This window comes from Lactuca serriola, chromosome 3 (genome assembly GCF_051521515.1).
Source record: "Lactuca serriola cultivar US96UC23 chromosome 3, Lser_US96UC23_V15, whole genome shotgun sequence".
Lineage (NCBI taxonomy): Eukaryota > Viridiplantae > Streptophyta > Magnoliopsida > Asterales > Asteraceae > Lactuca > Lactuca serriola.
Window position 1 is genome coordinate 305,167,516 of NC_136410.1, and position 11,526 is coordinate 305,179,041.

General features: G+C 36.5%; 1 protein-coding gene across 1 annotated transcript; it reads right to left on the reverse strand.

Annotated features, from left to right (window-relative positions):
- Positions 1-9,341: 9,341 nt before the first annotated feature.
- LOC145096326 (uncharacterized) lies at positions 9,342-11,063 on the reverse strand. The gene has a single exon (XM_079034075.1). It carries the CDS (start codon positions 11,061-11,063, stop codon positions 9,342-9,344), a length of 1,722 nt encoding a protein of 573 aa, XP_078890201.1.
- Positions 11,064-11,526: the final 463 nt, after the last annotated feature.

The window sequence follows — 11,526 nt, forward strand, 5'->3', positions numbered from 1 at the left end:
AACCGATGATTTATAAAAGAATAAATTTTTACTCTTTCATGCAATTTCTATTTCCATCCCAACAAATGAGTTTAGTTTTTCTGTCTAACTTATTAATTATATTTGATAACGAGAAATTGTGCCATATCAAAGATTTAGTTATCCAATTGAATTAGTCATAGACACAACCATTTGAAGAAAGGGTTATTTCATGTTAGTCTTACATTTTTCTAGATTATGTTTCCCAGTTCTAAGGTGGGCCTATAACTGACACTATAGACGTTCCTGCCCCATAAGGGTACGAGAAAAGGAGGTATTTGGATCATTACTAACGCATTAAGAAGTCGTGTAGTAACAAAGAAAGAACACTTGACGTCAGCTTAGTCTCGTTATGCAAAGTCGTAGCTAGCAACCACAGGCGGAGAATATCAACTCACATAAATCTACATCATCTGTCATAGATTTACACCAAAGTTCTTTATTATAAATCTATGTCGCACGCTTAGATTTACAGTATAACTCCCTCCTGGATTAACGGTTATAACACTAGGGTTGGTTCCAGGATTTTGATCCTAAGGAACGACAGGTATCACAACATAAATCTCGCCTTCAACGAATCTAGGATTTAATACACAAGCTCTAGTCTTAAACTCCCATGACAATTTTGTCAACAAACCAACTCACAATTCACACAAGGGATATCAATCTCTAATCTTAAGTTTGTAACATCCTGATGATGAGGTATTTCTAATTTTAACCCCAAGGATGAAGATTATTTGCATTTTAGCCCTTGTGTATGAGAAGTGTTACAAAATGGCCCATGGTGGCACTTTTGTAAATTTTGGGCGTACGATGGGCGTACGTGCCAGGACTTAAAACCCTAATTTTTAGGGTTTTGACCCTATTTAAACATCTTTATGTCCCAAGTCTCATTCCCTTCATCAACCTCCAGCCCTATTTCAACCCTCTAGCAAACCCTAGGCCATTTTGAGCTTAGTGTGTGTGTTTTGGTGAACTTGAAGGAGGAAGGAAGAAGAGGAGATCACCCTAGAAGTGTGGAGCACCTTGGATCCAGAATCATCACCTTTGGACACTCTTTGAAGGTAAAAAGCTCCGAACTTGATGAAGCTATGCTTAGATCTAGTTTAGCCATGATGTTTGTGCTCTTTTGGTCCCATTAGTTTGGTATTTTGAGTATGAGCTACTCCGATCCATTTAAGTTGTCCTTTCAGTCGTTTTGAAGTGTTTAGAAGCATAAAAATGTAGTCTTGGTCATTATTCACCTTCCATGCATGAGTTTGGATGTCTTAATGGGTTGAAGGTTAGGGTTTTGGTATTTAGCACTTAATGGTCATTCAAGACCATAAAGTTGGAAACTTTATGGTTAAGGACAACATTTGAGGTCTAGATCTGTGGTTTGGGCGTAAGGACTTAAGCATTAAGCTCTTAATAAGAAGGAAAGGGGCCAGACGCATACGTTGCGCGTACGCAGTCAACCACCCATTTTTGGTCAAGGTATGAGTACGCCCGTCGTACTCAGCTTAGTTGACTCGGTTGACTTTTTGACTTTGACCAAGTTTGACCTAAGGGTATATTGGGTATTTTGAGTGATATTTGAGATTGGTCATTATTTGGTGTATAGGTGACTAGTTAAGCTGGAATTCGGAGTTGCGTCCTATTCAACGATCATTTCAGACTGAGAGGTGAGTTTTTCTCACTGTCCTTGTGGGTCGAAGGTACCAATGTCAGCCCATTAGTATGTATCTTGGTATAGAGGATGTTACTATGATGTAGTGATTTGTTAGATCTGGTATATAGGATGTAGTATGCGGTGGTGATCTGTAGATCTGCCTGATCGTCTGCTGACTAGTTATATGTTTATCTGTTTAATGGATATATGTTATATGTTATGTATATGTCGACAAATTATGGTTGGGTTAAGGTAGTATTGCTTTGTGCAGTAGCCAACAAACCTGGGAGCAAGCTATGCATAAGTTGTTGGCATGTATGGCAAGCCATATATGAGTTGTGGACCTAAAGGGCAAGCTAGAATCATAAGGTGGGCTCAAGGGTAATCCAGTCTGTTAGCTATGGACCCAATATATGCTCTTATATGTTTGTATGTTGGTGCTTTGGGGGAACTCACTAAACTTTGGCTTACATTTTTAGTTTATTGTTTCAAGTACTTCAGAGGATCATGGGAAAGCAAATGCATGATCGTGCACATCTTCCTGTTTTTATGACACTGGATCTTGGGATACTTTGATGTTGAATAATACTTTTGAAACAATGGTTTTGTAAACACTTTATGGATGAAATTGGTTGTTTTTGAAAATTTTAAGTTTCTATTATTTTTTGGATGTTACAAAGTTTCTAATATTTTTATAAAACTTAGAGTTTTTAAGTGTAATTATGAATTTAATTCAAAGTTTGGATAGCATGACTACTAAGTTTTGAATAATTCTATATATTTAACCAATTGAAAATTAAAATTATCCAAATCACACAGTTTAAAACACAAATATGCAAGTAAATGATTATTAATCTATCATTTTAATAATTCACTACCACACATGTTTAGGCATCACAATTGTTTAAACAACTTTATAAAAAAAATATTTTTATGACATGATTTGTCATTAATTTTTATATATAACTCAATTAAAACATTTTGAGCCATTCTTTGTACAAAACCGATTTCACTACAACAATCGGACCCTGTAACATCCCCCTCTGGCACGTATCACAATATTGTCCGCTTTGGGCCACTCGGCACGAGGACTTCCCAGGGGGTCACCCATCCTGGTACTACTCTCGTCCGAGCACGCTTAACTACAGAGTTCTTATGGGATCTGCTGCCCTCACGGCTTTAAAATGCGTTGTGTTAAGGAAGGTATCCACACCCCTTATAAGGAATGCTTAGTTCTCCTTCCCAGTCGATGTGGGATCAGATCTAACCCACTTTCATTGTAACGCCCGTAGATCAGGGCTAGTCAATTTAGAGACGATAGGCGTCAAAAATGAATTTTTGATGAAAGATTATTTAGAATGAATAATCTTAACTAAGTTATAGTATATGTTACAAGGTTTTCGTGCATATAAAGAACGCCGAAATCCGAGTTATAACAAAGAAGTTATGACCTGTCGAAGTTTCGCGACAGAACCGGCACGACACAGCGCGACGTAAAAAGTGAATTTACATTAGATCAATATTTAGCCTTAGCAATCTAAATGAAAGTCGTAGAATACGTTAAACCATGAGCGTGCATAAAAAGAACACCCAAATCTGACTTCGTATGAGGAAGTTATGATTTTTCGAAGTTTCGACTTAGCGGTATGCAGTCCGAATACTCGATTTGAGACCGAGCGGTTTTTAGCCAAAACAATCTAAATGAGAATTGAAGATCTCATTAATTGTAGTAAAACGATAAAAAGATAGGTGAAAACGGACGTCGGATGAAAAAGTTATGATTTTATAACGGAGTTTTCCTGTCCCGGCCTACTAAAAATAAATAATAAAAATAAATCAAAATTAGCCGACGGAGTCTAAACGAAAGTTGTAGATCGTAGTCTCACCTACGCGTGGATATAAAGAACGTCGAAAACGGAGTTCGTATGAGGAAGATATGAATTTTTGAAGTTTATTAAATATTTTCGAAATTAAATTTAAATATAAATTTTCGATATTATCCAAGGGGGGAGTCACCGGGCTTATCCAGGTTATGCCCCGCGTAACTTAAGAGTACGCCCCGCATAAATCGCAGATCCAGACCCTATAAAAGGGAGTTGAGTTCAGCCGATTCAATTGCTCATTTCTCTTCTTTCTCTCGCGTTTTTGCATCGTTTTTCGTGCAAGAATTATCCCGAAGCCCCGGTATCATTCCCGAGCCCCGAAGCAAGTCCCGAGGCCCCGAAGATCCCGAGAAGTGAAATTCCCAAGCCGAAGCTCTGCCCGCGAGAAGTTCGATTTTTGTGGAGATCTTCCAGATCTACCGAAGAATACTACTTCTGCAAGTCGTAGTGCTGTCCGATCATCTTCTGATCAAGTGAGTGTATACTACCTTTCATAAACACGATAATAATACAAGTATGGTTCGAGTGTATTAAGTATATTGTTGTTTATATGTGTGAGTGTGTGGTTACTTTCTTCTAACGTATAATTATGAAGTATTTTATACGAAATACGTGTTATGTGTATAATTTTTGTTGTTATGTGTGTGAATGTATATTCACTTTCTTCTATCTCCTAGATCTGATTTATTCTCTATGAAATACGTGTTATGTGAGTGTGCCTCATCTGTTATGTGGAATAGGTATTGAATGAGAATGTTATACAGGTTTTAAACTATGTATCAAAATATATATTTTTATCTACTAATATGTTGGGTGGAACATGGGTAGATAGTTGATGTGTGAGAAACAGATGAGAGACCCCGATGTTGTTGTTGTTGATCTAGTTATCCAGCGAGTATGAATTAGAACAAGAGGTTAATTTTAGATCCGGGAGTATGGATCAGGTAAAGAGATAAAACTTGTTATTAGTCCGGGAGTATGGATTAAGACTAAGTTAATTGTCCCTAGTCCGGGAGTATGGATTGGGCACAGTTATTGATCCGGGAGTATGGATCAGATCAGGGTTAGGGTATAGTTAATTGTACTTATTCCGGGAGTATGGATTGGGTACAATTATTGATCCGGGAGTATGGATCAGATCAGGAGGTTAGTTTTAGATCCGTTAGTATGGATCAAGTAGTTTTAGATCCGTGAGTATGGATCGGTGAAGAGGATAGTTTTAGATCCATGAGTAGGGATCAGGTAAAGAGAAAAATTTTAGATACGAGAGTTTAGATCGTGTCATTGTGAGGATCGATGGGGTGGGTTAAGAGTTGCCTTTATATGGTGAAATTGTGCAAGTTTGAATGTTCTATATTTATAAATATATGATATAACATTGTGGGATGAAAACCTATATGCTCACCAGGATCCCAAGCCTGACCCACTCAGTTTTCTTTGTATCACAGGTATTAATACGAAGACATATTTCACAGAGAGATTTAAAGGAGATATAAATCAATTGTGTAATTAAATGTAAGTTCTGTTTATGCTTATATGTCTGTATCGGAACATGACATCCCGAGGTTTTATTATTAAATGAAAAATACATTCCCTTTGAGAAATGTTTTGATAAGTTATTATCATGTCTTGTTTTGGGAACAAATTCTGCAACCGTTATCTTTAAAAGATTACTCTGATTTTATAAAACAAAGCATAAACAAAATCGGTCTATTCTGGCCGTGAAAATGGGGATGTCACAGACCCTGTGCAGACGACGATTTTAGACCCTATGGAGACGACAAGTCGTCGGCATAGGGTATGGCGACGACAAGTCGTCGGGAAAAAGTCGTCGGCACAGGCGTGTCGGCATAGGTCTGTTAGGTCGTCGGCATAGAAGTCGTCGGTATAGCTAGCTCTATTGCGACGACATGTCGTCGGCACAGATTTTGTCAACAACATTTTCGGGGGAAAAAAATAATGTTTTATTAAAATCCTATGGCGACAACTTGTCGTCGGGATAGCTATGGCGACGACAAGTCGTCGGGATAAGTTGAGGCTATTACGACGCCTTGTCGTCGCTAAAGGGTTTTGTCAGTTAACGGTTATGGACCTATAGCGACGACTAGTCGTCGGGATAGCTACTGGTTGTTTATTTTAGCTTTATAGGTTTTGTACATTACCATTCCTGCATTTTTAACAAATCCAAAAAGCATTGCAACATATATCAATTGAAATACATTAACTAGGTATCATTGTTCAAATTCAAAACATCAAATTCAAGTTTAATATTACAATAAGTAGTTAACTAACATTGTTCATAATACTAAAAAAACATCAATCATCATTATCATAATCGTCTTCTCCTTCTTCTCCTCCTTCTTCTTCTCCTTCTTCTTCTCCTTCTCCTTCTTCTTCCATCCTTTCGGTAAATTGTTGAGAGCTACTTGCTTGTGTGTTATAGTTGAATAGAAAGTTAGGAAATGGTGGTGGTTGGAAGTTCGGAATACAAGCCGCCAATGATGCATTATATTGTTGCAAATATTCTTGCATTTGTTGTGCATCGAATTGGGATTGAGATTGGGGTTGAGATTGAGATGATTTGGAAGTGGAAGGCTGTTCATTTGGAATTAAACCGAAGTTGGCGGTTGGTCTCCTACCCACCCTGCGAGCATGTCCACGTCTCGTCCCAAGGGCACGTTCTAAACATTCTTCCTCGTTTACTTCTCCTCCTTCCCCAACCTTGTTTTGCATTTTCTCATATTCATTTTGAATTTTCTCCTAAAATAAAGAAAACAATTAACATACGTTAATTAAAACAAACAACTAAACTTAAACATTCAAAAAATAATAATATTCCTTAAACAAGAAACTATAATTAATAATAATATATTTAAACAACATATTCATTTCGTTTATCACTTACCCAGTCTTCTTCTGCTCGACTTGTACACCAACCCGAACCTTCTTTGTAGCGCATTTGTCTCCAACCATCAATATGTTGCGGCGTGATTCCCATTTGTTCCTATAATAAGTGAAAAAATAATAAATGTATTTGTACAAATGTTAATAACAATTTTAAATAATACTAATATATTTTATTACCTCTAAATAACGTCGTTGAGCATACGGTCTACATCCGTGAGCACTTGTGTGTGGAAGTTTCGACCTAGTAACTTTATTTTTTTTCTGATGTGCGTCTGTATTCCTCGGTCAAAAACAACAAATCAATTATATCGTTCCAAGCTTGGGCGGTCCAATCATCCGGTGGACGTCTTCTTGCCCTTTCCACATTACGATATCCACCAACTCTATCAAAATGTTTTTTTATCTGATACTTGCGCTCTCGATAAGCTCTTTGCATATCTGCTTGGATACCCGCTCGAAGGGGTTCCCACAAGTTTGTGCCCCGATACCTATCAATATCAAAATAAGTCTGCAAAAGGAAAAACATATTTGATTAGTAAAAAAATATTTAATAAGTGTAAAATTCAATACATATAAAATGTATTGTATATTTACCTCTAGCTCGGGATATAAATCAACTTTGTACTTGGCAGGAACACGACGCCAAGTATGATAATGCAACAGTACCTTTGATCCCACCAGATTTGAGATCAGTCTGACAAACATTTGCCCGTTGTCCCCTATAAATCGATACGTTCGCCCGGAGATATAAATTAGCAATTCCAAAGGCTTACACTTGTTTTTTTCATACTCATCGTACAAATTTAAGTTTCTCCCTTTGCCACGCACATTCACATTCTTCGCTTGTGCTATATTTACATATAAAATTGGAAATTTAGAAATTTAAAACATTAATATATCTAATAATTAAAAATTTCATATAACTTACAAGATTGGCAACCCGATGGTACACCGCGTGCAATCCCGTGTGGAGGTCTATCCCCACCGTCTCCTCCGTGTCCCCTCGCGACTTCTGCCATCTGTTTAACAAATATTATAAACATTCAGAATATATAATAAAACTACAAATAAGCAACATTTCAAAATTTAAAAAATATTATAAGCAATCAGGACATATAATAACAATAACATACCGTCAATCAGATTCATCACTAGAACAATATACATGTACAACATCATCATCACTATCATAGTTTTCATTATTTATTTCTTCATCTGAAGAGTATGTATCATCATCGTCATTTTCATCGTTAATGAAATCGTCATCGTTTATATTAGGAGCAACATTCCTCCTAGCAACCACACTAGATTCACCAACTTCACCTAAAGTCCTCTGCATAGGTAAGGTGCCTAAGTCGACAACCAAGGTAAAATCAGTTGATTGAGTGTTGTTCACAACATCTATCTCATTCACAACACCGATCTTGGAGATAAAATACTTGTTTAGCTTGTGTGGCTAAGATGTATTGTTGATCATCAAACCAGGTTTTACCGACATACCATTCATGACTGGTATCGATAAGAATCATATTATTTATAGTCTTTAAACGTCCATTACGTAATGAGGCATTGAACCATTTACCACGAAAGAGTACAACTGATTTATCATATAAATAATGCAACTCTATGATCTCCTCTAATTGACCACAGAATGGTGTACCGTCTTCTCCGAATGTAACAACACCACTATTTTGAGTAGTGCGTCGGAGATCACGACTATTCACGACAAATCGGACACCATTTACTATGCATGCAGTGTACGAATATGCACGCAACGGACCATATGCCAACGCCTTTAATTCGTCAGTACAGTCCGTAGGCACATCTTTTTGGAGACAATAAATATGTAAGGAAATATAAGATTATATGTTTAAGTAATAACTTAGTTTTACATTATAAATATATAACATACTTACCTTTTCTTTGAACCATGAAGGAAATTCCTTTTTGAAATCACTTTCAGGCAATTCTAATTTGAATTCACTGAATATGGGACAAAATAATTAGAATAGTTAAAACACTATCGAAAAGGTAGTTAATAGATGAGAAACGTACGATTTGTAGCTTCTCATCTCATCCTCATCGCAATTGTTTAGTACAAACCAATGCAATGATTTTTTGGCCTCGTTACAAAGTTCAACGATTTTCTTAGCCGACATTGTGATGAGAAGACAGAAAATTGCCTTTTTGGAAGGTCGGGATCATCATTTCTATCAGCATGGTTGAATTTAGTTTGCATACCCTCAAGATACATAGAGCAAAATGTCAAAGCTTCGTCTGCAACATAACCCTCTGCTATTGAACCTTCTGGTTTGGCTTTGTTTCTGACATAATTTTTAAGTTTTTTCATATATCTTTCAAAAGGATACATCCATCTCATGTGTACAGGCCCTCCAAGAATGGCTTCATCAGGTAAATGAAGAATAAGATGAATCATTATGTCGAAAAATGCTGGAGGATATATCAACTCAAGATTGCATAAGATCTTCACCACTTTTGTTCTGGCATTTCTCATGCCGTTAACATCCAATGACCGTGCACAAATTTTTTTAAAGAATGTACATAGGTCAATGATTGTTCTTGAAACATTTGGTGGGAGACATGCTCGAACCCCTATAGGTAGCAATCGTTGCATGAGGACGTGATGATCGTGAGACTTCAGTCCAACCAAATTTGATTCAGTATCATTAACCTTCTTCTTAAAGTTCGATCCAAAACCATCAAGTAGTCTCACTCCTTTAATGAATTAACAGAAACGTTGTCGATCAATTGGTTTGAAAGAGTAAGAAGCATGTGGGAGTATTTCCTTCTTCTTGTTTTCTTCCTTGTTGTGTTTCTTCATCTTCTTGACTTTCTCTTTGGCCATTGATCTGGTCTAATGCCTATATTTTCAAGTCAATTCTTGCTTCTTTTTTGTCTTTGCTTTTATCATTCATCAGTGCAGTACTCAACACACTCTCATTCACATTCTTTGAAATATGCATAACATCGAAATTGTGTTTTAGGTCGAGGGAAGACCAATACTCAAGCTCAAAGAAGATACTTCGTTTTGTCCAATTTAACTCTCTCTTTTTCCTTTCATCGTCGCGCTTTCTTTTTTTGCCCCCATAATCAGGATGTTTCCCTGGAATTCGATCAGAGAGACAATTTACTTGCTTTAATATAGTTGCATTACTGAATCTTCTAGGACGCGGTCTTGTCTCAGGTTGACCATCAAACAATAGACTCTCCCTCCAACTATGGTTTATATTCAAGAATCGTCTGTGACCAACGTAAGACATCTTGTTGGTCACATAAATGGAAGATGTGTCTTCGTTACAAGTAGGGCATGCTAAATAACCTTGACCACTCCATCCAGACAGACTACTACGTGCTGGGAAATCATTGATAGTCCATAACAACATCGCATGCATATTGAATACAGTGTTGGTTGATGCATCTCTCATTTGGACTCCTTCGAACCACAACATTTTCAACTCATCCACCAAAGGCCTCAAGTAAACATCAATGTCCTTTGCGGGTGATCTAGAGCCAGGAATCAACAAAGTTAGCATGAAAGAAGACTCTTTCATACATATCCATGGTGGTGTATTGTAGGTAGTCAATATAACCGACCAAATACTATTGTTATTAAAGTTGCCGAATGGATTAAAGCCATCAGCAGCTAAACCTATACGAACATTTCTAGGTTCTTTGGCAAACTCTGGATATCTCTTATCAAATTCTTGCCATGACTTCCCATCTACCGGATGATACATCATACCATTCGTTGATCTTCCAGTATTATGCCAAATCATATATTTAGTTGTGAATCTGGAACTATACATCCGTCGAAGTCTTGGAGTCAAAGGAAAGTACCGCAAGACTTTTTGTGGTACTCGCTTCCCCTTTGTGGTTGTGTCCACCCATCTACTCTCGTTACAAATTGGGCAATTCTGCATGGAATCATTCTCCTTCCAAAACAAAGCACAGTCATATTTGCAAGCATGGATGGACTCATATCCTAATCCTATCTTTCTCAAATTTTTCTTAGCTTCATAGTGTGAAGTTGGAATCTTGCTCTTCGGGAAAGCAACTCCTAGCAACTCTAAAAGTTGGTCAAATGAACTATTTGTCCATTTATTGATCACTTTAATATGCAACAACTTTGCCAAAAAGTTTAAAGAAGACATCTCACAATCAGGGTGTAACTTGGTATTGAGCTGCTCAAATAAAGCATCAAATTCTGGGTCCATGCCTCGTCCTTCATCATCTGTATTTTCTTCATTTGTATTTTGTTCCGCCATAACATCATCAATTACATCAAACATCTCATTATTTGTTGGAATGTTTATTGGAGTCGAATTGTAGCCTAAATCCGAAACAGAATGCTTCTCACCGTGATAAATCCATATAGTATACGATTTTAGAAACCCACGGTCATGTATATGGGCATAAATCGTACTCAACAACTGTCGATACATATTCACACACTTTACGCACGGACAATGCACTTTGTCTTCAGAGTCAACATGTTTCCTAGCAATCTCCATAAAGTTTTTAAGACCTTCCAAGAATTTTGGGGACGTTCGGTGTTCCCGAATCCAACTCTTATCGATCGTCATTACTGTTTAATTATAAAAAATTAGATTGTATACATAGTTACAATAAATGTACTTTTATTAGTTTAAATACTTTTATATTTTGTTTACTCTCAATAAACATACTTTTATTAGTTTAAATATTTTTATATTTTCTTTTTATGTTGCTATTAGTAACATTTGTTGATGTGTGATCTTCCTCAATCGGTAAATACTTTCACCTTGTTGATTTCTTTTTATGTTGCTATTAGTTTAAATACTTTCACCTTGCTGACTTTACATTATTTAACTGGATTATCAATGTTAGGTTGTTATTTACGTTATTTAATTGGATTTTCAATAATGTTAGGTTGTTATGACATTTGTGAAATATCCCTTTTTATTGCACTTTTGGGATTTATTTACTCCCGATTTTTTAATATGATGCTTCTTTAAAATAAATTATGTATAAAAAGATAACAATTGTGCCTTTTATCGTAGTATACAT

What these genes read in the sequence shown, in the direction of transcription:
- LOC145096326 (XM_079034075.1), bottom strand. Translation starts at nt 11,063, where the DNA reads ATGACGATCGATAAGAGTTGGATTCGGGAACACCGAACGTCCCCAAAA.